This window comes from Phialemonium atrogriseum, assembly GCF_030411735.1.
Source record: "Phialemonium atrogriseum strain 8032-3 unplaced genomic scaffold QBC33scaffold_5, whole genome shotgun sequence".
In the NCBI taxonomy this organism is placed as follows: Eukaryota; Fungi; Ascomycota; class Sordariomycetes; order Cephalothecales; family Cephalothecaceae; genus Phialemonium; species Phialemonium atrogriseum.
In genome coordinates, this window is record NW_026848142.1 from 1114387 (window position 1) to 1140181 (window position 25795).

Here is a 25795-nt window from a genome sequence, read left to right on the forward strand (position 1 = left end):
GGTCCCAGCACTTTTGAGAACACACCGAAGATCACACAATCAATTCACTGCATTCTGGGCCTGATTACGCCTAATTCCACAGAGCTTCTGACAGAACCTTCCTCTCTAATCATTTTCCTAGCTGATTGTCTTGTAACCTCCCGTTGGTGTGCTGAGCGTATCTTATAGGTGTGTTTTCCGTGCCCGATTGGCACCGTAACTGTAGCTGGTTGGTGCTACAGGGCAGCCCGTCCGTCCTCGACCCTTTTCCTGTTCCTGAGTCTAGTCACGTCACAATATGTTGGCTCTTTGTCTCCCCATTACCCTCGAGCCGAATGTGCTGACCTGTTTTGACAGGCTATCGACGAGCATGGCAATTGTATCCTTGACGCTATCGGGCATCATTGCTCTAGTCGGCTATCTCATATACCAACAGTCGAACCAAAGGGGTCAGCGTAAATTGCCTCCCGGCCCTAGACCTCTTCCAATACTAGGAAACATCAAGGACTTCCCCCCCGATGGTACGCCCGAATACCGACATTGGATAAAGCACAAGGACCTTTATGGTGGCGTTAGCTCCGTGACGGTTATGGGAATGACGCTCGTGCTAGTCCATGACAAGAGGGCGGCGCATGAATTGCTAGAGCAGGCTGCGAGCAAGACTTCGGGACGGCCCACAATGGTCATGGCGAACAAGCTGTGCGGCTATGAATCCATCGTCCTTTGCCAGGGTTACAATTCCACCTTTCGCCGCTATCGCAAGTACCTCCATCAAGAGCTTGGCACCAAGGTCTCTGCAGCGCAATTCCGCGATGTCCAGGAGTTTGAAGTGAAACGCCAGCTTGTGCGGACGCTGAACGAGCCTGAAAAATGGCTGGACCACTGCAAGAAGTAAGCTTAATCGTATTTCGAGTTTGGGGGTATACCAGAAACCAGAACTGAGGAGATCACAGGACCACCGCCGCTACCGTCTTGAAAATGGCCTACGGCTACACCATCGAGCCCCATAAACCTGACATCTTGGTTGACTTGATCGAGAAGATGATGACCGAGTTCTCACTCGCTGCTGTTCCCATGGCTTGGGCCGTCGACGTTATCCCCGCCCTCCAATATCTCCCTGAAAACTTCCCCGGTGCGACATTCAAGAAGACGGCTCGGAAGTGGCGCAAGTCCATTCAGGGGTCAGCATATATTCCATACCGGTTTGTCCAGCGCCAGATGGCTGCCCTCACCCACCGGCAGTCGTACGTATCGGAGCTCGTCCGACAACTCAAAGAAGAGGAGAACGCCGAGCTAAGCAGCGAAGATGAGGACGCTGTTGTTTGGACAGCGGCAAGCCTTTACGGTGCTGCCGCGGACACTACAGCGATCACTCTCACCACCTTCACCTTAGCCATGGTCAAGTTCGAACATGTGCAGCGTAAGGCTCAAGAGGAGATTGATCGAGTTGTTGGCACAGACCGTCTGCCCACCTTTGAGGACCGCGAGAAGCTGCCATACGTCAATGCCTTGGTCAAGGAAGCCACGAGATGGTGGCCCATCGCACCAATGGGCTTCCCTCACACGGCTACCGAGGACATTGTATTCAACGGCCTACGCATTCCCAAGGGCGCATACCTCCTACCTGCCGTCTGGTGGTTTCTGCACGATCCTGAGGTATATGCCAATCCAGAGTCGTTCGATCCCGATCGCTTCCTTCCGCCGCGCAACGAGCCCGATCCCACGACGGAGGCTTTCGGCTACGGGCGCAGAAAATGCCCTGGACGGTTCTTTGCGGACTCGAGCCTCTACCTCAACATCGTACAATCGCTGGCCGCTTTCGATATCAGCAAGGCCGTGGGCAAGGATGGAAAGGAAATCGAGGTGGATGTCAAGCCGAAACCAGGCCTCCTGACCTACCCGACTGAGTTCGAGTTCCAAATCAAACCGCGAAGTGGGAAGCACACGGAGTTGATCAGAGAGCTTGAGCGGCAGCATCCCTGGGAGGCAAGCGACGCTGAGCATCTTGAAAGCATAGAAGATTTCGAGGTCATGTACTAGCAACGCGCAAAGCCGTGTGAAGATGCTTGCAATAACGACGACCTTGTCGGGCGTCGGACCCTACGTTTTCACACCATCGGCCGTTCCGGAACCCGGAATCCAAAATGGGTTAACACTTAAAATGCCGCTCAGGTTGGGGTGCCGTTTACTTACAAATGCCATACTTCAAGGTCTCAGGCGTATTCCGCCTCGATCTTCGGCCCGAGGATGGCACGCTTAAGTCTGTGTCCACCGAGGGGAACAAGGAAGAGAACGTGATGGGTGCGCAGATGAGGTGGTGCTGTATGCCTTTTCTGACTCTGGACGAGGACTCGTTTTGGAGAGACCTATTTTGGTCCCCTCGGCCAGAGTTGAAGCAATTTTCAGTCTGGAAGTTAGGGTGAGCAGGGCCTGAGCAAGCCCGCGTAAGAACGGCGACCCACCACGTAGGCAATCCCAGGGTGTAGGCGACTAGATTCGTCTCATCTAACATAGGTAGGAAAATATCAAGGTCAGGCAAATGCAGGCATGGAACTAGCATGGATACATTTTATGTATTTGATCAGGGAATTCAATGATTGCCTAGATGTGCAATGGTCAATAAAAAGGGAAGAAGAGAAAAAAATAGGAAAAAAATGAGTGGTGTAAGGATCGAATGCCTGCCTTCAGGCGAGACCCAGAGGTGGCTGTCGTAGGTGCGTCGGTCAGCATCAAATTTGACCATTACACCACTCTGTGACCTGTGTTGGTTGCTATACCATGCCACTTAACTTGTTTATCAACCCTTATTCTGGTGCGACTGGGATGGGGCTACCCAAGGTGCTGAGAAGTGAATCACATACACCCCGTGATCCCTATGATCTCGGGTTTGTTTTGATGATTAGTCATGCGTTTATCTGTTCCCAAACCAGGATGCCCTTCAATATTTGGGACTGTTTTCTTATGCCACTCTTCAAACCCCACTCTTCGTGTCTGCTGTCCTCGGCGTATCCGTCTCCCGCTCCTCCGTCTTCGGCTCCCCTTCAACATACGGCGGGTCTTCCTTATACACCGCATACTTGTACGCACTTCCGGGATGATCATCCCTCAACCCCTTCTGCCCCTTCCCATATATCTTTTCCCGCGCCGTCAACTTTTCCTCCAACGGCTCTGGATACAGTCCCCGTCTCCGCAACTCGGGAATCAGTAGATCTACAACCTCCTCAAACGTCCCCGGTGTCGTGACATAGGCAATGTTGAACCCGTCCAAATCCCCCTCCCTAATCCACTCCTCCATCTCATCAGCCACCGTCTGCGGACTCCCAACCGACACGGGACCCAGCCCACCAATAGCTGCCCTCTCAGCGACGACCCGCGGCGTCCACTCAGGCACGTCCTTACTCGTGGTCGTGAACGCGTCCAGTATACTCCGCACCTTGTGCGCCTCCAGCGAGTCCTCCGCCGAGATCTTCCGATCGATCGGGATCCGCGACACGTCGACCCCCGTCCACCCGCTGAACAGCACCAGCCCGCCCACCGTCGACGCGTACCGCCGCAGCTCGGCGTGCCTCTCGCGCGCCTCCTCGTCCGTCCGCCCCACGACCGGCGTGAACGTCGCGAAGAACTTGACCGAGCGCGGGTCGCGCCCCAGCTGGGCGGCGAGCGCGCGGATGTGCGCCACCTTGGGCCGCAGCAGGGCGGCCGAGTGGGACGACACGAAGACGGCCTCGGCGTGCGCGGCGGCGAAGGCGGAGCCCGCGGACGAGGTGCCGGCCTGGAAGAGGAAGGGGGTCCGCTGCGGCGTCGGGTCGACGATGTGCCGCGTGCTGAGCTCGAAGTACTTGCCCTTGTGGTTGATGGTGCGGATCTTGGAGGGGTCGGCGTAGCTGTCGTTCTCTGGATCCGGCGCGATGGCGTCGTCGGCCCAGGAACCTTCCCATAGCCTTTTGAGTGGACATGGTGAGCACTTTGCTTCTTCTTTCGGGCGCGGGGGCCGGGGGCTTGGCTACTTACTTGTACAGGACTCGGAGATACTCATCTGCTTGGCGGTAGCGTTCGTCGTGCTCGATTGGGTTGTCCAGGCCAATGGCCTTGAAGGCTGCCTTCTTCCAGGATGTCACAATGTTCCACCCGATTCTTCCTTTGGTGAAGTGATCCAAGGTAGAGAACCGTTTGGCCAGAAGAAAAGGGGGCTCGAATGAGGTGGAAGCAGTTATCCCAAAGGCGAGATTCTTCGTCACAGCTGCCATAGCGGAGATGGGCTTGCTTCTTTGTCAGTTCAAGGCTTCCTTGCTTTGACGCTGGATGAGTGGGACACGTACAATGGTCGGATCCGTAACTGGCCATTGGGCTGCTCTCCGGATGCAATTGTCTAGGCTTCCTTCGTATGTGTCGTAGCCCCCGTAGGTGTCCGCCAGAAACAAGGCATTAATACCACCGCGCTCAAGTAGCTTGGCGAGTTCGATCCAGTATTCCAAGTCTCGCTTTGTGGCCGACTTGTCCACTGGGTTCTAGGTTTTGTTAGTCGGGATTTCTTGAGTCAATCACTAGTCCCACATTTCCGGATTGGTCTTGCCTTCCATTGACCGGGAGATAGGTGGCCTATAGTTGACATGTCGAAAGCGTTGAGAAGAATATGTTTCTTCCCATTGCCCAGATCATGGGCGCGGTTTGCTTCCGGGACAGGAACATCATTCTCCGCCATTCTCAGAGATATTGTATCAAGGTTATTGTCCTGGCAACCTCGTGGCGATTCTGAGACGTGAGAACTTGAACTCGCTTGTTCTTAGTCTTCGGCGTAGGGCGAGATTTGAAGATATACTAGAGGCCAAGATACCCGACTAGCAAGCCAGACAAACCAAGATGAAGCAGGCATAATATGTCTCTGTATTGCAGTCTTCTACCATCGCTAGGCCGTATTCAAATGCAGCGTTCCGACAGTCGGCTCTAGATGTGGGTCAGCATCCATCGTTTCGCGATGCACACCACCAAAGCGGGGATGGTGCAAGCAGGGAGATGCCACCATATAGAGGGGCATGACGTGATGCATGGCATTCATCCAAGCCATTGAGACCCTTATCACGCAATTACAGCAAGTTGCACACTTGTTTGTTAAATTGATAATCCGGTGAGGCTTTTTGTCCACGAGAAAGCCCTTGAGATGCAGTCTCTTGAGACTGAATCCCCATAATTAGGATACAGTTTTAGAAAGTCATATTCATCTCCATTGCGTCCATCAATCTCGGCGCTTTACCCGACAGGCTCCTGCACTCGTCACTGGACTTCTCATCAGCTGCGACGGCCTTGAAGCCATCGGCCCAGAACCGCCACCTCTCCAATGAAAGGAGCCCCATGCTGCGTTTCTCATCCTTGAGAAGGCTACCGAGACGCCAACTCTTCTCGTCGGATTCTGCAACCCGGCTAGCACTGGCGTACAAGAAGTGCTCGAGGAGCATCTGGCCATTCCAGAAGATCCACTATGCTGCTGCCATGATGTAGTAGTCCCTGAATTCTTCTTTGGTGTAGTCCACGCCCTCAAACGCTTCGCGCATGGTCCAGATGGCGTAGGTCGGGCTGGACGTGGTCCTGCCTACGATTGATTCGAAGTGGGCAAAGAAGGCATGGTAGTTGACCCATGCCATCGGCGTCTCCTCGGCTTGCGGTCCTATAGGGATCATCAGTTCTATCAAAAAGAAAGCGAACCTGTAGGTTTGTTCAGATCCTGATGTACATACCTTGGAGGTTATCTCTGATTACCTCACCGAGCGCCTGATAACTGTGCGTGAGGACTTCGACGCCCTGGTCGATATTCAATCAGCATATAATTACACGGCAGCATCGCAAAGAAAAGACTGTACCGGTAACGTCGATGTCGAGACAAACTTCGGGGACCTCGCAAGATATTGCAGTAGGTAGGCGAGCTTCATTTGCGATGGGTGGTGATACGGGATCTGCACGGCAATCTCGACACATAGTTGAGAAAACGCGGACATTTCTGTCGAGTACTGGCCGTTAGCCGGCAAGATGGCAAGTATTTCTTTCGCAATGTCTTCGACAGATCTCTTGTCGCCCAGCTGGACATAGTCCCGGAGGAGATTGGCAAACTTTATCTCAGCATTGGTGCCTTTGGGGGCTCCTTTGACCGATTTGAAGGGTTTCAAAAGCCCAGCCGCAGTTGTCGCAATCGACCCCTGGGGGGCGGAATGTTTCATCTCGGCATCGTCGAGGATATCAAGCTGAAGATTGAGCGCGGACATGATGAAAGCGTGCTTGTCTGGGGGATAAGTGAGCAAGCGCGCATGAGAAGTCAATAGCTACAAGATCTAAAGGCGGTTAAATTCGCGAGAAACTCGTCATGCAATGGGCTGCAGTGGAAATCGAGTGTCTGAGAATTTCGTTGGTCCTGCACCTTAGTTGCATGTTAGCAATCCTCCCTAATTCTAAGCGCCCATTACACCTGGGGAACGAGGCAAGCGGTATCTCACCGGTACAACGACACTTAAAAAGAGTTTCCCAGTGGGAGGCTCATACTACGAGTACCCATCCATTGACTATCCCTATCACAAATCAGAACGTCAAGGGGAAGGTCCTGGAGCAGCCACAAATCGAGGGGTTGCGAGGACGGTCACAGACCAGCATAAGAATATCCGGGGCGTCATGTATCACCCTGTAGAGAGCAAGACGAAGTTTGTGAGGGAAAGTATCCAGTATTTGCTAAAGCAGATGACATTGGCTGAATGACTCAGGACCTTTAACACCCGCGGCGAGAGATTTATACAGCAAGATCGGCATAGAATCTCTCCTTAAACGGACAGTATCTAATCAATGGTCTAGACAATAATGGCTGCTGCATGTCTCTAATTACTCACTGGATTCCCCAATCTCCTGTGTGGCAGACTCGGTGTCATGCTCTTTAGACCTAGAACAAGATTAGAACTTGGCCGAGTCTCAGCTCTAAAGGGCAGCAACTTACTCATGCTTTTTCAGATAAACCCGTATTACATGGGCCATCGCGATCAGACACACGGCGTTCGCAAGCACGAAAGAGTACCCCTTCGTAAACCTCGGGGCCTCGACCGTCTTGAAGACCAGCAACGGCGTCCAGGCCGTGGTCGACTGCGAAAGGGCGTTGATCAGGACCAGCGTGAACGCGCGCTCCGCCGGCGACGCCCGCAGCTGGCTGTTGACCCACCCGTACAGGACGCTCGACATGGCCACGGCCGAGTACGTGGTCATGAAGGCGAACCACAGCGCCGGCTCGGGCACGTCCCAGATGATCAGGATGATCAGCCCCAGAATGTTCCAGACGTGCGCGACGGTGATGGCCCAGGCCGGTCCCAGGACTAGGTCCGAGGCGAAGCAGATCAGGAGGGTGTAGAAGATGCCCAGCGCCGGGGAGATGGCGCCCAGCTCGTTGACGCGGGCGTGGGAGTACCGGTTGAGGCTCTTCAGCCAGAGGAGATACCCGCCGGTCGAGGTGTTGACGCTCCCGTTCCAGAAGAAGATGTCGAGGAGGGTCAGCGCCCAGAACTGCCACCGCGTCGCCAGCCGCCTAAGCGTGCCCCAAGTGAACTTCCCGTGGGCGACATGGCCAGCCCGCTCGAGGCGCTTCCTGCCCACCGCAATGTCGGATTCCTTCAGCACGAGCCTGTTGGGCTTGTCCGGCGTGCCGGGGAGCACCAGGTATCCCAGGATGCCGATCGGGATCGTGATGATGGAGCAGATGATGTACATCCACCGCCAGCCGGCGAGCCCCCTGACGCCCTCCAGGCGCGCCGATGCGCCGGCCTGGATCAGCCCCGCGGTGAGCGTGCCCAGCGTGAGACCGACGTAGAAGACGCCGCCGCGGCGGGCGATCTCGTCGCCGCGGTACCAGGCGCCGAAGATGTAGTGCATCGCCGGGAAGAAGGCAGCCTAATATCTAGCATGAGGAGAACGTCTCTCAAGCGAACATCGCCATATCTAAGGGGTTTACCCCTATGTACAGTACGTACCTCAAACCATCCGACCAGAAATCGGTATGCGGCGAGCTCGGCGAAGGTGTTGACGCGGTATTGCAGCAGGGTGAAGATCCCCCAGGCCACGTCCAGGAAGGGCACGACCCAGTACATGGGCACGTAGGTAAAGAGGAACATGAAGGGGATCTGTCCCACCACCGCGCCGACGATGTATAGCGTCTGCAGCTGGACGAGCTCGTTTCCATGGAAGCCGAGGTCTTCCTTGAGTCCCGCGACATAGGCGTTGTCTGCTGCGTGTCAGTGAGGTTTCCCAAGGGGAAATATTGCGAGGCCAGGGTATGCGTACTGAGGTTGGCTTGGTCGAGGTACTTTGTCCAGTACGAAAGCAGGGCATAGGGGACGATGAGGAGGTCCAACTTGTAAATGAGTTTTCTGTCCTCGGGGGTGTCCTGGTCCGCGAACCACTGGATTTGATACCACTTCTTCGTGCGTTTGGCCATGGTTTGGTTCTGCAAGCAGACTTGATGGTCTGGCAATTGAATGGTCTATTTTAATCACACGATATTAGACAGCGCAAGTCCACGCATGCCTTCCTGGCGCAGGCACTGAGTTTACATAGGTTATTTACGAATGCATACACAGGCCTTATCTATCAAGATCTCAGCAGATCTCACTGCGCATCTCCCGTTACCGCCATGGTGGTTGGGTCTCGGCCCCTTGGCATCTTGTTGGCATATCATTCACGCCATTCCCCCACTGAACTTGCGTGATGCACTACTGCGCAGCTAGGTGATAATTATGCAGATGCTGCCCGATAAATCTTCAGCGAACTCCCGAGTCCCGACTGCACAGGTTTTCTCCGTTGCCGGCGTTCTGGGATTTCGGGGGTGCAAGGGTGGAATGGTGTCACGGCGTGGGGTCGTTACGTGCTCGCTCACGAATTGTCAACCGAGCAATCCAAGCTCCGTACCGCGGCCCCGACAATGATAACATCTTCCCCGGTGGGGTCTGGGCAAAAGGGTTGATGGAATGTTCATATTTTAACTTCTACCCTGGTTATAACATGCCCCTGCCAGTTGCGCACGTTCTTCACGGGCATACACGACTCTGATATGGCTACCACACTCGCAAATGGGCACACCCAAGGTGCTGCAGAGCGAGCAGGGGCGTCCGACTTCCCCGAGGCATTGCCAAGTGCTAAGGAAGCAGCCAACAAAGCCGCTAACGCCGAGCCTGTTCCGGGCGTCACTCGCAATGGCGGTACTGCAGTTCCTGCGTCGTACCCGAAGCCGAAGTTCAGTCTCGTCGATCGGTTCATCGATGAACCTCGCCCGTTGAGAGTCGGAGTCATTGGTGGGGGCCTTGCTGGGGTCCTGGCTGGAATTCTCCTCCCTGCTAAGGTCCCCGGTATCAAGCTGACCATCTACGAGAAGAACCATGACTTTGTGAGTCCCTTCCTCCAGGGCGACTTCCAACAACTGGCATAGTTCTTAACAGATTTGAAAAAGGGAGGCACCTGGTTGGAGAACGTCTACCCCGGAGTCCGATGTGATATCCCGTCTCATGTGTACCAGTCCACATTCGCACCAAAGCTCGACTGGTCCGACCAGTTTGCTCATGGTGCCGAGATTAGGGATTACTGGCAATCACTGGCCCGGGAGCACGACGTGTACCGGTACGCAAAGTTCAACCACAAAGTCGAAGATGCAGCTTGGGACGGCGCAGAGGGTGTGTGGCTCCTGAGCGTGCAGAACCTCGAAACTGGCGACATCCTCGTCGAGAAGGTGGAGGTCCTGCTCACGTCGATAGGGAGGTTCAACGCCTGGAGATTGCCAGACTACCCGGGGATTTCAGACTACAAGGGCGTCCTCAGGCATGCCTCGAACTGGGACCCCTCGTTTGACCCCAAAGGCAAGGCAGTCGCTGTCATCGGAAACGGAGCCAGTGGCATCCAGGTCGTGGCCAACCTGCAAAAGGTGGTCTCCCGGTTGGATCACTACGTGAGAAACAGGACCTGGATTGCAGCTTCCTGGGCAGGCGATGAACGGACTCTAGAGTCCCAGGCCATATCGGAAGAGCAGAAGAAGTCCTTCGAGGACCCCCAAGTCTACCTTGCATTCCGGAAGGAGCTCGAGGACAAATACTGGCGACGGTTCAGCAGCTTCTTCAAGGACTCGGAGCAGAACAACGAGTTACGGAAGACTTTCACCGAAATCATGAGGAAGCGGCTGGAAAAGAAACCCGAGCTGCTCCAAGACATCGTCCCGGACTTCTCACCAAACTGCCGACGCCTCACGCCCGGGCCGGGATACCTAGAAGCCTTGACCGAGGACAACGTGGACTACATCCGCACGCCCATCAGGCGGTTCACCGAGACGGGCATCGAGACCGCCGACGGCACCCACCGCGCCGTCGACGCCGTCTTCTGCGCCACGGGCGCCAACGTCGACATGGTCCCGGCGTTCCCCATCCGGGCGCACGGCCGCGACCTCCGCGACGTTTGGCGGGCCTCCTCCGACAGCGACGGTGACGCGGACGACAACCAACGGCGGGGCTTCCCGTACACGTACCTCGGGCTCGCGACGCCCGGTTTCCCGAACCTGTTCTTCGTCCACGGGCCGCACGGCACGGGGCCGTCGGGCACGGTCCCGCACAGCGTGGAGAACCAGCTCGGGTACTTCGCCAAGGTGCTGCGGAAGCTGGCGCGCGAGGGCGTCAAGAGCGTGGTCCCGTCGGCGGCGGCGGCGGACGAGTTCGTCGAGTACGTGGACGCGTTCTTCGCGACTACCGTGCTGGCGGATGGGTGCAGCTCGTGGTATAACGGGGGGAGACCGGGGGGGCGTATCCACGGTGTGTGGCCGGGGAGTGCGGGGCATGTCACGGCTGTGCGGAGAGAGCCGAGGTGGGAGGATTGGGAGTATGAGTATCTCGGTGAGAGTCGGAATAGGTTTGCTTGGTACTTTGGCAATGGCTGGACTGCCAAGGAGCAGGATCCGAACTCGGATATGACTTCATATCTTAGGGTGCCTGGGGAGATTGACCTGAGGGACTTGCATGAGTCTTGGTGGGACCTGCCATAGTTAGTTGATAGCCTGATAGCGCGGCAGAGGCACGTTTGGTCTAATTGGAATGCCGTGTTTGAACTCGTGACCGTCGCCATACGTGGGCAACGAGCGCTCCCGCAAGCCATGCTTGGCATCTGCAGATGCTTTGACATTCTGGCAGAGACCCGCAGCAAGCCATTCGAGATCCGCCAAGGACCACTCTATAATCCCCCCCTGTTCCCGAGAACCGGCCCAGCCCCCACGCAACATTTGTCTTCCTTCTGACAGGTGACATACGTACTCCGAAGGGCATGTTGGGAGCCTCCACTCGGGTCAGCAACAGTCGGCCGTTGATCGGATGGCGTGCTCATCCCGGTCATTGGCGCAAAGGGCTACAAGTTCAATGTCAAGATAGCCAAGAATTGCAACAAGATGTGGGAGGTTAATAAAAGGAGTGTAGCTTTAAAACTAACATATGTGGAAGCGGCTGTGGCTTGAAAACCACCGCCTTGGGATTGAGTGTGTTCTTTGGGATCCAGCCCTGGCTTGCGAAACCCCTGAGCTAACAACCTCAAGCCAACAACCTCATCCAACAACCTCGACGAGCCAATATGGCAACAATCGCCCCTCACAGCGACACCGACATTGCTCCCCCAAAGGACCAGCAACATCCAGGTAGGCTCCAAGCAGGGAGGGATCGGTTTTTGCAAACAGACATGTTTCTGACAAGGCCCAGTGAGATGGTACCGGTCGACCTTCTACAACATGACCATCCTCGGCCTGTGCAACCTCGCAGCACCGGGGATATGGGGAGCCATGAACTCCCTCGGCGCCGGCGGGGCCGCGAAGCCGCACCTGGTGAACTCGGCCAACGCACTCACCTTCTGCCTCATGGTCGTGTCGTGCTACTTCTCGAGCGTGCTGGTGCACTACATCGGCATCAAGGGGGCGCTCATCTTCGGCACGTAGGTACTTGGTATCCACCACAGTTCACACCTCTCACACACCCTATCCGTCATTTCGCGAACTAAGTCACTCTCCCCATCGAGCAGCGTCGGATACGCCCCCTTCGCGGCGGGCCTGTACACCAACAACCGCTTCGGCACCGAGTGGCTGACGCTGTTCGGGGCGGCGCTATGCGGCGTCTCGGCGGGGGTCTTCTGGATGGCCGAGGCGGCCATCGCCATCGCCTACCCGGAGCCGTGGAACCGCGGGAAGGCCCTCGGCTACTGGTTGACGTACCGGCTGAGCGGGCAGATCCTGGGCGGGGCCATCAACCTCGGGCTCAACGCCGATCGCGACGAGGCCGGGAAGGTGTCGTACACGGTTTTCCTCGTGTTCATTGCCATCCAGGCCGCGGGGCCGCTTGTTGGGTTCTTGCTTAACAGTCCCGGGAAGGTGGAGAGGAGGGATGGGAAGAAGGTCAGCCTTGCGATTGTGGAGAATCCGTGGGCGGAGATAAAGGCGACGACGAGGCTGTTCTTTAGCAAGAAGTTCCTTCTCATTGTCCTCTTTATTGGGCAGGCCGTGTTTGCTGAGGCCGTGTTCTTCACGTACCTTGCCCGTAAGTCTAGCCCAGCCAACTACGGGGTGACATTCTTTGGGAGGCCGACTTACTAATATCTCTCTCGCAGTGTGGTTCACCGTTCGAGCCCGGGCTCTGGGCTCCTTCCTATCCGGTATCGTTGCTGTATTATCAGGCAACCTCTTGGGGGTAACTACTTGAACCACCTTTCCAACTCTAAGAAACGGTCCAGCTGACATAGTGTCCTCACAGCATTGGCTGGACCGGACAAGCTTCCCCCTGAAAACCAGAGCACGGTCGTCTTTCTGGACAATCGTTACTCTGCAGGGTGGCTGGTGGATCTGGGCAACGGTGTTGGTTACGAAATTCCATCGTACGAGGCCAATATTCGATTGGTCCAGCTCAGGATTCGGCAGTGCGTTCGGAGTCTTCATCTTCCTGACCATTGGCTTTCAGATTAACTATCTGTTCCTGTAAGCCCTTCCCCCTCTCTGAGTGTGAGAATAATGTCTAGTTGTTAACCTGAACAACACCCAAGGTACTTCATAATTCACAATCTCGCAAAGGACGAATCCGAAATCATCCGGTACGCGGCACTGCTTCGGGGAACAGAGTCGGCCTGGCAGGCATTGAGTTACGGCTTGGAGGCTGTGACGATCTTTGGCGAAGTCGGAGGGGTATATTTGAACTTTGGGCTGTGGGCAGCTTCCATCTACCCGGCATGGTTAGTTCTAAGGCATTTCGGTGCCAGCAAGGACGAATTCGAAGCCAGCCCCAACCCCGAGCCCAAGGACGGGATCCGGGGAAACTCCAACTCCAACTCTGGAGAAGAGACCGAACAGGTTAAACTTGCGTGATCGACGGGGATATGGTAATGGCCATAGCAGTTGATTCGGCGGTAAGGTTTATTCCGGTGGGACTTCAGAGGGTTATGATTTGTAATTCTAATCACCTCAACAGGCTAGCGTGACCTCTTCATCGAAGGCGACAAGGCAGAAGGTCATGTACTTGGGCTTGCTCGCGTCCATGTTGGACGAAGCAGATGGGCATTCCGATGCTGAGTCGTTGTACCATGGGTCATATTAGTGTCGATATGTTTGTTATAATTATCCGATTGATATATTGATCCGACAGCATCGCTGCTTCAAAGATCTCGAGTAGCATGCCATCTAACTTGGCCGCAGGAGAGTTATTAAGGACTATGCCTCGTACTATACCACTTGGAAAGAGAGTCCATGCTTACTGAACGGCGGACCCCTCTGCCGAGTGATGGTGGCACTGCCAATCACCGGTATGGCGCCATTCCCCATTCGCATGGGCAGCTCTCACTGGCCGTTCGGCTTTCCCTCGACCGAGGACCCGATCCACGCAACCGGCGCCGTCACCACCAATAGCCCCGCGATGCCCAGCCGATACTCAATCCTTCCCTGGTGTTGTCTACCCCTGGAACAAGTTTTCCCGCCGCCCCAGCTGTGGTAACTCGGGCAGCTCGCTCTTCACGTGCATCCTACCACACGGGCTCTCTTCATACGTGGCGTAGTGCACCCTCCTCCAAGTCCTTGCGCCTCTTCCAAGACTTCATGCCAATGGTGATGAAGACAAGCCCGTTCCAGAAACCCCGCAGAGAGCCCGTCGTGCCGACGGCAAGTAACAGTGGAAATGACGAAAAGTGAGGATCAACGAAAGAGGCAACGCGATTGGTTGTTGGCGCTACCCAGACTGACAGCATCGCAAGAAAAAAGAAGAGCGGCATGAGAATGTACTGTCTGAACGACAGAGACGACCGTCTGGGGGTGTTGGGGTGGCGTGGAGTCGAAACAGAGCATTTGGAGGTGGTAAGTAACGATTCGTTTCCAGAATGTGATGTAGACATCTGCCCGCGTTGTGAATAAACATCAAACTCGACAGTCATGGCCACGGTGTTGCTGGAACTGGCATAAGAGGCATCGGTCGCGGGCAGGACGGTGTCATCCATGGCAACAGAGTTGCTGGTGAGGGACTGGAGGGCTCGTCTCCGCCTGACGATCTCTATGCCGACGAGACAATACAGCACCATGGTGATGAGAACCATCGACCTAGAGACGAGGGAGGAAGTGGCGTTAGCGTGGCGGACGGGCAGTTCCGGGCGAGGCGGGACGTACCATATGGGAACATAGTAGCAAATGATTCGGAAGAGCACCCATTTGGGAGCGATTGCACACCACAGCTGTTAAAGAGCCGTTTGTTAGCCTATTATGGCGTGCCAGTGGCAAATTGGAATCAGGCCACCCACCGTCACACTGCCATACATCGGACCCTTATCGACGGTGTGGATGAAGAGGAACGTGAAGGCAGGGATGAATGTAACTGTCGTGATTACAGCCATGTATTTCCACTCGAGCCTCTTCAACGCTTCGGTATCGTAGCAACGGAAGACAATGAGGAAGACGTCGATAGCCATGAAGAGGGTCCAGAGTACGTCTGCGACCGGAAACCTGCAAGGCTCCTCTGTTAGTGGCGGCTAGTCTTGGGCTGGAGTGGGCTGGGGGGTGAAGTTTGCCAGCTCTGGACGTTTGTGCAGCATATACATTTGATTGAGGAAAGCCTGGAATTGGCACAAGGCTGAAGAATTACCCGCCTTCGGCCCGCTGGTAGATATCATGGTGCAGGTCACGTCGAGAGCGTTGTAGAAGGCATTGATGAAGATGAGGCGATGCATGGGGTTGCGAAAGTGCCGCGACAAGCAAAAGGTGGTGATGATGGTGATGACGCCCAGGGCCGAGAGCGAGGAAGAAGTGCGCGTGACAACTTGCAGCACCTTTAGCTGCTCGGCCGTGAGCGATGCCTCTCCCCGGAGGTGCAACATGATTGTTGTTGCGTGGTGACAGTCGTTCTCGTCGTCGTTGTCGTCGTCGGCGCGTGGCGGCTGGCCTTCCGCTCCGCGGCCGAAGTGCCATTGCTGACAAGGCTTGGAAACGTCGCAGCAGTATATATCAGGTTGACAAGAATTCCTGCCACAATGCGATCGCACAAATTTGGTGGTGGATTGCGTGCTCTCACCTATTTGGGGGTGGTTGTCCCGTGGGCATGGGTGGTCTGCAAGCCCCAAGGAGAAACCCGCGTGGGGGGCGTGGGGAAGCACAATGACGCGCAGAGAAGGGACGTGAGTGGCCCTTCTGCAAGGGACGTTATATAACAGGATTGGGACTACCCCTGAAGCTGAACTTCAGCTTACCATGGCAGTGTGGGGAGCAGAGGCGCTATAACGCCCACTGTAATTTTTTGACTCTCAGCGGCTTCAACACGGCCTTGAGAGCTTGCTAGCATTGCGGTCGACTCCATGGATCTTCGTTACCCTGGGGCTTGAAAACCCTTGAAAGAAAGGACTAGAAAAAGAAGGGGAAAAAGAACCAAGAAAAAACAAACATAGGGAACGTCTCTGAATATTTTCGGGCTCTCGACGTTTCTCCGCGGGCCCTCGCCCTTGATTTGGTGGATTGCGATTTCCCCCCTTATTATTTCGTGATCCTCCTTCATGCTCTCCATGATGGATTCAAAATTGCGGTGGCGTGACCCAAGACCTGAACCACCATCCCGTAACGTTAGCCACGCTTGAGTCGCGTGACTAATTAACTGCCTATCCTAGGATAATGGATAATGATGGCTTCGTTCTTCATCAATGAGCACAGGTTGCCAGGAGCTCACGCGTCCGCCCCAAGCTCCTCCCTGTCGAGCTAATAATTCACAGTGACTCGACCACTTTGTGGCCCCGTCCTCATCGAATGGCACAACTAACCGCTTGGCAAGATACTCGTGTCTCGGATGATCAGGGGCCTGGAGCTTCTACACAGGTCTCTCTGGAATAGATGCAGAACTTTGGCCCTCCCCCGCGACGGTAGATGGCGCGGCCACTTGCTACACAGAGTTGAGATTTCGGCAATGCTACCACTACCAAGTCGCGCAATATTACCAAGTTCCCGTGCAATCACGTCCTCTTGACTCCACGCAGCCCTTGGTCGCCGCCGTAACGGGAACGCTGGGGACATCAGTCCTATCAGGGTCCTGAAGACAATCAACGACGGACTCTCAGACTGGGATCCCATGTGAATCCCCCCGCGCAACTACGATATGGAACCCGACCATTTGGTTTTCCTAATATAGGTAGCATATAATTTACTGGGATTGTGCATTCCAGAACCCAAGCTATTGGTTCAAGACTGCCGCACGAAGACACAACCACTCTCGCCCCAACAACAGCCATATGCATCTTCCATATAATTGATTTCCTCAGGCATGCGATACCCCGAGCTGCACCCGCTTCAGAGGCAACAGGGGCGAAAGATACATGTACGGAGCCAGGAAACTGGGTTGGGTTGGCACAGGACGCACAAGCCATGATCCTGTACTGGCCCCCGTAAAAATGATGGGGATACACAGTCCTCTCGAGGAGGTGTGTCTTCCTGTTCTTGATTATCCTTTGAATGCAGACACAAACGGAGCTATTATTGACGTTGTGCAAGCTCACGACTTGGGCCAGTCGCAAGAACTGGGAGAACGAGACTGATTATGGGCCGTAATCTGGGTTTCGCGAGAGGACCCTGAGAATCTGGTGCGCGCGTTCCCGTTGAGCCCTTGGGGGGATGGGAAAGAGAAGGGCGCGGGGTATGCACAATCCACACCACAATCACGCAATTGCACAATCCGGGCATCCTCGCCGACCATCATCTCCGGAGGTCCCCGTGCCGCAACGCATACGCCTTCTTGACCTCATGGGGGTACGATAAGGATTGGTGACCGCGTCGACCTTCGTCCTCATTCGCTCAGCGAACAGTCCTCGGGTCGTTTCAGCGGATTAACCAAGCAGTTACAGCTATGGCGCCACATATCGAGGCAACCGTGCCCAAAGGAGAAGCTGATTCTAAATGCGTTCGTCGAGATGTGTAAGCGGCTGTGTATTCGACGACAGAGATTCAGGGGGAGGATATCTGAGTAGGCTAACCAACCGGGATCTACTAACAGGCAGTGGCCACCAATCGCCGGGTTTGTGGCGGCATCCAGACGACCAGTCCTAGAAGTTCGACGACATAAACCACTGAGTTGAACTCGCCAAGCTGCTCGAAGATGCAAAGTTTCACGGGATATTCATTGCCGATGTGCTGGGTGAGCCCATCTCCGTCCAAAAGGGGGGGGAAATGGTGCAGATACTCATCAGGAAAACATAGGTGGATACGATGTCTACAAGTCTCTCGATCCGGCAGTCGCTTCAGGCGCTCAGTGGCCCGTGTTGGAGCCACTCGTTACGGTACCAGCCATGGCTGCAGCAACAAAAAGCATTGGGATCGGAGCCACCATCTCAACCACGTACGAGTAGCCATACCATCTTGCCCGACGATTGTCTACCGTGGATCACCTTACCAATGGACGGTAAGAACCTCAGTCCATTGGCATCAATATCTGAGCCAGTCATGAGCTGACTTGCTGGGGGAAAGAATAGCGTGGGATGTAGGACGGCTTTACCCCTTTCCGCCAATGCAAACACTCACCAGAGGACTACCTAGATCGTTACAAGTTATCTGGACTCAGCAGCACGCAACCTAGGGCACACGGAACAACCTGCCGTAAGTCAGCCCCGGAGCTTACCGACCATGAAGGAGAGCCCCAGCTGACCGCACCAGCACGACGACCGCTACGCCCAAGCAGAAGAGTACATCAAGGTAATGTACAAGCCCCTCAACTCCCCCTGGCGCGACGACGCCGTCCAGCTCGACCGTGCCCGCGGCATCTACACGTTCCCCAGACCTGGTCCGCCCGATCGACGACGGGGGCAGGTTCTTCGCCGTCCCGGGCCCGCACACCGTGCACCCGCGCAGCTCACGCCGCTCCTCCTCCTGCAGGCCTGCACGTCGCGGCCGGGCCGCCATCTTCGCCGCCCAGCACGCCGAGGCCGTCTTCGTGTCCGCGGCACGCCCCTGGCCAGCCCTCTGCGCTGCGGGTGTCGCGGAGATGCAGGCGGGCCGTCCGGAAGGACTTTGGGAGGGGGGCGCCAGCGCGCACTGTCGGCGTGCTTGCGCTGGTTACGCCTGTGCTCGGCAACACGGAGGAGGGGGCGCCGGCAAAGCTGGAGGAGCTTAGGAGGTATGCGTCGCTTGAGGGGGCGCTGGCGCACTTTGGTAGGTGGAGGGGCATCGACTTGGATCAGTACGGGGACGATGAGGAGCTGAGGGAGGTGGAGAGCAGCGCGGTCAGGTAGCGGACGGCCTGGAGGCTTGGGTTCGGGAGGCAGATATTGTCGGCTTCAATTTCGTTTGTTTACCGTCGCATGCTGACCGTGGCAACGAGGAGCTGAGTTAGTTAACTTTCCTAGGCCTATGCCCTCTTCCCGCAGTCCTTCAAGGATATTATTGACTTGCTGATTCCCGAACTTCAGCGGAGAGGTCTGTTCTGGACGGATTATGCGGTTCTGGGAGGGACTTACAGGGAGAATTTCTATGGCGTGGCAGGACAGAAATATCCGCCCGACGAGCATGTCGCGGCCAAATACAGATGGGCCGCAGGTGTGCCTGCAAGCGAGCATCATATCCCAGAGTAATTAGGGGATGGGAAAAACCACGCAGAGACTGGCAAACAGACTTCCCCAATTAAGCTTGTCCGTTAACAGCATGAGGGAGATTCCGCGGCTCCCATGGTAATGTACTGGACTAGAAGCCGAGAATCACATTATCATATCAACACAGATAGGGCAAAAAAAAGTTGCAAAGGACAAAAAAGGATGCCCCCAGACAGTGAAACCGCCACAATAGGTATGTACAAGTAACATGGCCAAGTCAAATACCTAGGTAGTCAATTCCTGCCAAAGATAATGCGAACATGTTTATCTAACCTAGGTAGCGGTTATGGCAAAGTAAGAAAACTTACCCCTATCTACGGATCCGTGCCTTGAAATGCTTATCAGATCCTCCCCAAGCCGCCCCTGTCAAGGCAGAATCCTGCACGTGCACGGATAGATCCGAACTCCGGACCCACCGGGAGCTTCCCTCTGTCACAGAGCGCGTTTCCGATAACGCAGCTCTTATCCAAAAGTCAACTGAGAATCCAAATCAGAAACATCAAAAATAATCACGCCATCAATCCACAATGGCCGGCGAAGAAGTCCAAAAACCCGAAGCTGTGGCGGCCAGCGCGCCAGAAGCTGAGAAGCCCACTGAAATAGCTACCGAGCCAGCTGCCGCCACCGAGCCAGAGGAAGCTCCGAAGGAGGCCCCCAAGGAGGCCGCTGAGAACGCTCCCCAGGAAGCTACTGAAACTCAGGAAGCTGCCGAGATTGCTCCCGTGGAAGCTGCCCAGGTCGCTCCCGTGGAAGCCGTCAAGGAGGCCCCCGAGGAGGCCCCCAAGCAAGATTCCAAGGAAGACGCGAGCACCCCCAAACAAACCCCGATCGCCGAGCTGTGGGATGCGGCCAAGTCGAACGGCCATCCAGAGATCTGGGGCGTGACGCTTGCCGATCCCAGCACCCACATCCCGACCCAGATCATCCTCCAGAAGTATCTCAATGCCAATGATGGAGACCTTGTCAAGGCCAAGGATCAGCTGATCAAGACGCTGGAATGGCGCGCCAAGACGAAACCGTTGGACCTGGTGAAGAAGACCTTCAGCAAGGCCAAGTTTGAAGGGCTGGGATACGTGACCAGCTATGTCGGCGATGCCAGCGACGCTACTGATCCCGAGAACAAGGAGGTCTTCACCTGGAACATCTACGGTGGTGTCAAGTCGATCGACGAGACATTTGGCAATCTCGAAGAGTAAGCCTATTTGCTTCCCTCCATTCCCCCATCCCCCCGTCCCCCCAGTCCCCCCTTCTTCGTTCTCCCATACTCCCTTCGACCATCTTGTGCAGACCTATCACAGCAACTAACTCGCCGTCTCCCAATTCCAGATTCATCGAATGGCGCGTCGCCCTCATGGAGCTCGCCCTGGCCGAGCTCCCGCTCTCGACCGCGACCAAGCCAATCACGGCCGAGCACGACCCGTACAAGATCTTCCAGGTGCACGACTACAAGTCCATCAGCTTCCTGCGGCAGTCGCCGGTCGTCAAGGCGGCCAGCACGGAGACGATCCGCGTGTTCGCGCAGGGCTACCCGGAGCTGCTCAAGGAGAAGTTCTTCGTCAACGTGCCCGCCATCATGGGCTTCATGTACGCCCTCATCAAGCTCTTCGTCGCCGCCAAGACGGCCCGCAAGTTCCACCCAATGTCCAGCGGCGCCGGTCTCGCCAAGGAGTTTGGCGGCGGCAAGACCAAGGTCGCCGGGCTCGGCGAGAAGCTGCCCGGGGCGTACGGCGGGAAGGGCGATGCGCTGGACGTGCTGGGGAAGCAGCCTGAGCTGGAGTGATTGCCTCTACAACCACGGCGGCTGGGCTCTGGAGGGAGAGGAGAGGGGGATACGCGCGTGGATGGCTTCCTTTTCGTTGATAATTCGGCTTTCCTTTTCGTGCGCTAAGATACACCACTCGCCTCATTTGCTTTCCAATTGATACTCCGACACAGTGTGTTCTGCAACTCTACTTCAATAATGGGTGCGCTCTGCGTTTGCAGCCAGGCGTGCATTCGTATACAATACAATAAATACACTACTGAATCTCCCAATGTCAATGTTGGCGTCGTCTTGACTGTGACGCCGAGGGGCTCCCAACATCTTGCCCCAATGTTGGGTGACCGCAAGGGGCTGGCTTCTCATGGTCCGCAATTGGGGTCTCAGCCCCGGGTCTGTTGTGTTTCCAGCCCGCGGCTGTTTACTTGAACTATCTACACCCCCCGACGGTGGCTGGACTTCCCGCGGACCGGCAACGGGAGAGCCCCTCGTTGCGGCCGCTAGCCGAGGGCCGCCCGTGCATCTCCGCGGGGAACAGACACGTTGCAGGAAGCCGACCCGGGCGCTCTCATCGGCACTGGTCTGGATTCGCACTGCCGTGTTCGGGCCGGAGCTCTCCTGGAAGACAGCCGAGACTTGTATCTGCATGTTGCGAGTGGGCAACTGCATGCCGATGTTTGAGTCGACATCCAATGTGCGTCAAATGTCTGTCTACCAGATGCTTCCCCCTCCTCACGGCAATGCTATCACGATCCAGGTGTCGGTACGCTACGCAGATACGGTATGGTTATGCATGTACTGGTTGGTGCATGCCCTGACTACGTGGACAAAGAGGAACGCTCTTATGTCTGGGTACCTGCCTTGGTTCCCACTCGAACGCGCGCGGGCGGGGGAATTCGTAATCCACGATGTACCTGAGGCTGCAGAGGATCAGCAATATATGTTCGCATTTACGCGTAGGTACGTATCCGTAGTTGCTTGTCAAAATGCTTGGTTTGGGTGACGGCCGGTTTTCCTCGCCGCGCGCTGATGATGGTCGGTGACGCGAGATTGTTGAATGTGGGTCGGACAGGGATCCGATAACCGACTGGGTGGGAGGACTACGCCTAACGGGGGAAAAATTGTTTGCTTCGTCATTTTTCTGCTTTGAGAGTGGTTACCAAGATTCGAAAGCCACTCAAAGCCATCGGGACGGTGCCTATTGGTAGACGGGTCTAGTGTACGGGCGTACGCATTTCAATTTAAGCAAGACCCTTGAGATCATGTGGGCGATATGTCTCTTTTTTTGGGCGCCGCTGTTTCGGTACAGAACACCCCATTGTTCTAAATACTTTTCCAAATACAATCCACCACCAGACTGAAGGGGTATGTGTGTGTGTGTCGGCGCGTCTTACACGCGAGGCATTTACCAGCCGTTGTTAAGTGCAGATCTCTGACGTTAGAGAACCAGGGGCACGTACAAGATGTAAACCTTTTCCTTGCCAGAGAAGCCATTGATCGACATTCTACCCTGCAAAGTGCCGCGGAGATCGTGGGTCGTCAATGTGGGCAATTTGCCAGGTGACGGCACTGTGTGAGGGGTCGCGACATTTGGTCGGATAAGTCGGCGCTTGAAGGGTGATCTGCACAGTGCATTTCAGGCTACCCACCCTCCCTCCCATTGCAAACTTTCAACTTCAGTAGCACACGCAAATTGCTGCCCAAGACTAAAATGTCTAGCGTTGGCTCGACTTTCAAGATTAAGATGGGGATATCCTAGTGTAGGGTGGAGACCCCGAAAGAAGAGACTTGAAACTCTTATTTTCCTTTGGTTTTACTAATGAAAAAAAAGGGAACCAACAAAGTGGAAAACTTGAGGCTCTCGGCTCTCGACACAACCAACTTGCTTCCCACTTCTGGGTCCGAGTCCAGGTAAACGCTGATCACACTTAGATGCTTAGGTTTGCTCGGTTGTGACTGGCACATTTTGGGCCTCTGATCCGCGCCGCGCTAATTGCGGCCGCTAGCACGAAAGAAAACAAGGCAAATGGGCTCAGGGGGGCAGTTTGCTACCTCAGTTTTGATAACGCCCCGTCGTCAGTAAATCTCGGTGAACCAATATCCAATGGAGAGATATTCTTGGGTCCAACCCGAGATCCGCTACCAACGGGCGAGAGCCGAATGATCGATACAGAAAACGACAGGGCTTGGGGTTTGTGGCAGCAGGGAGATGTTTCGTGATCGGAGTTGTTCAACAAACAGTAGAAGATCTTCCTTCACGGCATGGGAGTTGACATGGAACGCATTGACCAAGTTATACATACGGAATACACAGTACCTTGCCGACTCCTTTGAGGACGATCATGACATAAGGGGGGGTGCTTGGCAGGCCTGGGATGCGCCAGCGCAAGAAAGGTCTGACTGCCGACCGGCATTAATCCAGAATGTCTATGAAGACCTGTTTTGCGACGGGCGATATTCGATATTTCGAACATACCCCTAATAACATCCATATCTGAAAATGCAGTTCAGAAGCGGCAACCTTAAATGGACTAGGGTTGGTTGTCACTGTCAGGGTCCTCAGTTTCCTCAGGTCGGGTAGCGTGGCACCGCACCGTTTCTTGGGTGGGACGGGGAAACCTAAGTTCTGCACTAAATTGGCGTGGGGCACTCGTCCTCGCTCCTGTTTCCCTTAATTGAGGATGGCCCTATTACTAGGTACCCAAGGAGGACCATTGTTTTGCCGCTGTTTCTTTAGAGAGCCGGGACTCCAAACGCTGGAGAGCGGGACGGGACTGGACGTTAGGATTTTCGGTGGTTGCATCATGATGAACATACAGGAACCCTGAAAAAAAACAAGCAGGGTGTGGCAGTGGCGTCACTGTCAGAATTCGGGACATGGTGCACTAGACTTTATGGGGCAGGACCGGAAATGAATTATGCCCTGAGGCTCCGACAGCTGGCACGTGATATCTTCCGGACTTGGCAGGGACAGGATCCTGGAACGGCATGCTGCTCACCGAAAAACGTTCACCGATCAGCATCGCCGCTTCTCATTTGAGGCCGTCTTCAAACAAGGCCTTACACTTATAAGAGTACAACGCCAGCAATTCCTGTGCAACACCCTCTCCCACATGAGGGAAGTCTTGTTTTTTTTTCTTTTTTAATTTCTTATTTGACTCCACGAAGAACACTGTGCTTGAACTACCTAGTACGGATAAGCCTGGTTCTTTGCCTCAAACGGACCCAAACCTGCCAGCGACCTTACTTTGTGGAGTCGTCACGTGGAACTAGGCAATTCAGGCAATATTTGGAATTTGGTGTGGATCCTCTAGTACTAGCTGAACAGCAGCAACACAGAACGCCCCCTTCCATGCCCATTGTGGATGGTTCACACGCTAGCGACCAGCTGCAAACCCACGACCCACAACTCGAGTCCACTGCCCTCCTATCACTTCCAGTCCCTTCGCACCTCGTGGCACTTTTGTTGTTTCTTCAACCCTTTCTCTCCCTCGCACCTCCCCAACCCGCACCTCCTTTCGCCCCTCCCGAGAATTGCTCGTCATCGTCCCCTCCAAGCGCTTTTCAGCCCTCTCCAGCCCTCCGCCTAGACATCGAGGAATGGTGACGACAATAAGGCGGGAGAGCTGGAGGAGTCGGATTACACGCAGTTTATTTCCTGCCCAGCCTTGGGGTTCTTAATAATAGTGCAGCTCCGCTTCTTCCCTTGACGCTCCTTGACCCGAATGATCGCATCGTCAACCAACCCACGCCTCCACCTCCACCTCGACATTCTTAATACATCTTTGCGATAATAATATGGGAGACACACACCCTCCAGAGGAACCGTCTATTGAGCGGCTGCACTCATCATCGACCTCTTCTGACGACCAACAATCCTCCATCCACGCACCTGTTCCCATCCGACCGCCCTTGCCGACGCGGAAAAGCAGCGGCACCATTATCGTCCCTAGAGACTCCTCGGCGGTCGGACCCGTCGAGACCGAGCTCGACCCCGACGACGTCCGCTCCATGAGCCCCCGAAGGACGACCGAAGACATCGAGGCCTTGGGGAAGGAGGCTAGAAATGAGCTGAAGAGGTGCGCTTGCAATTCTCCTTTGCCACACCTTGGCTAGACACGCCGTGGTCTACCTCTGTTCAGGGGGCTGACAATCATCACAGACATGCAAAAGCGCTCCAAGAGTCTCTCTTAACAATATTCCACAGGATAGAGGCCGTCAAGGAGGAACATGATAAGCTGGACAACAACAACAAGTTCCTTCAGAAGTACATTGGCGACCTCATGGCCACCAGCAAGATCACAGCGTCTAGCAGCAGCAAGAGCAAGAAGTGAGGCCCCTTTCCCGTGCGATGGCATGAGGGGATGCGCCTAAGGTGTGGGTGTTGGCGAGACGACGCCCAGATGACATTGCGCCTCCCAAAGAATACAGGCTGTACCACCACCCGTTGGCTCGGCTGTACGTACCGGAAGCGAACGACGTCATCAAGCAGCGAGACGGCCACCAACCGAACGGATCCTTACCACCGATCTGCCAATCTCGTGCCGTGCTGGATGCTCCAGACAATCGAGCTATGTCGAGATCCCGGATGGTCCTACGTCGGCATTAACATGTGCCCTCGCCGTGCATTCCACATGGAATGATATATACAGAGTCGACTTAATAGGGTTGTTGACTGGGAGGAGGATGGAAGGAGAAGGCTGGGAAAAGTGAAGGGTGCCATTTGTCGAGATGGCCTACCACAGTGGCGAATCGGATCCAGGGAAGCCCGTTATTTTGCCAAATAGGTTGGCAGAAACCCTCGATAACAGGCCCCCAATACAGTTGTTTCCGAACGACACAACTCTTTTACGACGATGATTTGCCACTCTGATTGGCGTACCTGGCGGCTACGAAGAACAGCCCTCTGTGCTGAACGACTGCATGGACTGGCGTTTTGCGGGAGGC

The 25795-nt window shown here is 55.2% G+C and overlaps 9 protein-coding genes across 9 annotated transcripts; 5 read left to right on the plus strand and 4 right to left on the minus strand.

Annotated features, from left to right (window-relative positions):
• Positions 1 to 349: 349 nt before the first annotated feature.
• On the plus strand, positions 350 to 2019 carry QBC33DRAFT_446805 (cytochrome P450; the record flags this gene model as incomplete). The annotated part of the gene is made up of 2 exons (XM_060424398.1): positions 350 to 870; positions 933 to 2019. The coding sequence occupies 2 exons, from the start codon at positions 350 to 352 to the stop codon at positions 2017 to 2019; spliced, it is 1608 nt and encodes a 535-aa protein (XP_060286379.1).
• A 931-nt stretch (positions 2020 to 2950) lies between these two features.
• Positions 2951 to 4772, minus strand: QBC33DRAFT_603274 (xenobiotic compound monooxygenase, DszA family; the record flags this gene model as incomplete). The annotated part of the gene is made up of 4 exons (XM_060432181.1): positions 4553 to 4772; positions 4299 to 4487; positions 3991 to 4238; positions 2951 to 3920 (listed from the first exon to the last, which is right to left on the minus strand). Exons 1-4 carry the CDS (start codon positions 4679 to 4681, stop codon positions 2951 to 2953), a joined length of 1536 nt encoding a protein of 511 aa, XP_060286380.1. The 5' UTR covers positions 4682 to 4772.
• Positions 4773 to 5180: 408 nt separating this feature from the next.
• On the minus strand, positions 5181 to 6673 carry QBC33DRAFT_609500 (uncharacterized protein; the record flags this gene model as incomplete). The annotated part of the gene is made up of 6 exons (XM_060432393.1): positions 6610 to 6673; positions 6462 to 6533; positions 5835 to 6379; positions 5712 to 5775; positions 5455 to 5641; positions 5181 to 5403 (listed from the first exon to the last, which is right to left on the minus strand). The coding sequence occupies exons 3-6, from the start codon at positions 6231 to 6233 to the stop codon at positions 5181 to 5183; spliced, it is 873 nt and encodes a 290-aa protein (XP_060286381.1). The 5' UTR covers positions 6234 to 6379; positions 6462 to 6533; positions 6610 to 6673.
• Positions 6674 to 6945: 272 nt separating this feature from the next.
• QBC33DRAFT_603301 (major facilitator superfamily domain-containing protein) lies at positions 6946 to 8449 on the minus strand (the record flags this gene model as incomplete). Its single annotated transcript, XM_060432182.1, has 3 exons — positions 6946 to 7890; positions 7971 to 8221; positions 8281 to 8449. Coding segments are annotated over 3 exons (1365 nt in total), but the record flags the coding sequence as incomplete, so codon positions are not given.
• A 616-nt stretch (positions 8450 to 9065) lies between these two features.
• Positions 9066 to 13360, plus strand: QBC33DRAFT_576581 (uncharacterized protein; the record flags this gene model as incomplete). Its single annotated transcript, XM_060430919.1, has 9 exons — positions 9066 to 9128; positions 9167 to 9379; positions 9443 to 10998; positions 11613 to 11653; positions 11715 to 11943; positions 12031 to 12542; positions 12613 to 12692; positions 12756 to 12976; positions 13042 to 13360. 9 exons carry the CDS (start codon positions 9066 to 9068, stop codon positions 13358 to 13360), a joined length of 3234 nt encoding a protein of 1077 aa, XP_060286383.1.
• Positions 13361 to 13849: 489 nt separating this feature from the next.
• On the minus strand, positions 13850 to 15348 carry QBC33DRAFT_487187 (uncharacterized protein; the record flags this gene model as incomplete). Its single annotated transcript, XM_060425422.1, has 4 exons — positions 13850 to 14578; positions 14645 to 14709; positions 14776 to 14977; positions 15071 to 15348. The coding sequence occupies 4 exons, from the start codon at positions 15346 to 15348 to the stop codon at positions 14029 to 14031; spliced, it is 1095 nt and encodes a 364-aa protein (XP_060286384.1). The 3' UTR covers positions 13850 to 14028.
• A 1554-nt stretch (positions 15349 to 16902) lies between these two features.
• On the plus strand, positions 16903 to 19241 carry QBC33DRAFT_609502 (dimethyl-sulfide monooxygenase; the record flags this gene model as incomplete). Its single annotated transcript, XM_060432394.1, has 10 exons — positions 16903 to 16932; positions 17353 to 17422; positions 17502 to 17522; positions 17580 to 17642; positions 17705 to 17849; positions 18052 to 18100; positions 18158 to 18270; positions 18311 to 18476; positions 18508 to 18723; positions 18847 to 19241. The coding sequence occupies 10 exons, from the start codon at positions 16903 to 16905 to the stop codon at positions 19069 to 19071; spliced, it is 1098 nt and encodes a 365-aa protein (XP_060286385.1). The 3' UTR covers positions 19072 to 19241.
• A 296-nt stretch (positions 19242 to 19537) lies between these two features.
• Positions 19538 to 21226, plus strand: QBC33DRAFT_567521 (uncharacterized protein). The gene is made up of 2 exons (XM_060430489.1): positions 19538 to 20281; positions 20416 to 21226. The coding sequence occupies exons 1-2, from the start codon at positions 19617 to 19619 to the stop codon at positions 20867 to 20869; spliced, it is 1119 nt and encodes a 372-aa protein (XP_060286386.1). The 5' UTR covers positions 19538 to 19616; the 3' UTR covers positions 20870 to 21226.
• A 3316-nt stretch (positions 21227 to 24542) lies between these two features.
• Positions 24543 to 25620, plus strand: QBC33DRAFT_313449 (uncharacterized protein). The gene is made up of 2 exons (XM_060423515.1): positions 24543 to 24927; positions 25011 to 25620. The coding sequence occupies exons 1-2, from the start codon at positions 24647 to 24649 to the stop codon at positions 25180 to 25182; spliced, it is 453 nt and encodes a 150-aa protein (XP_060286387.1). The 5' UTR covers positions 24543 to 24646; the 3' UTR covers positions 25183 to 25620.
• The last annotated feature ends 175 nt before the right edge of the window (positions 25621 to 25795 follow it).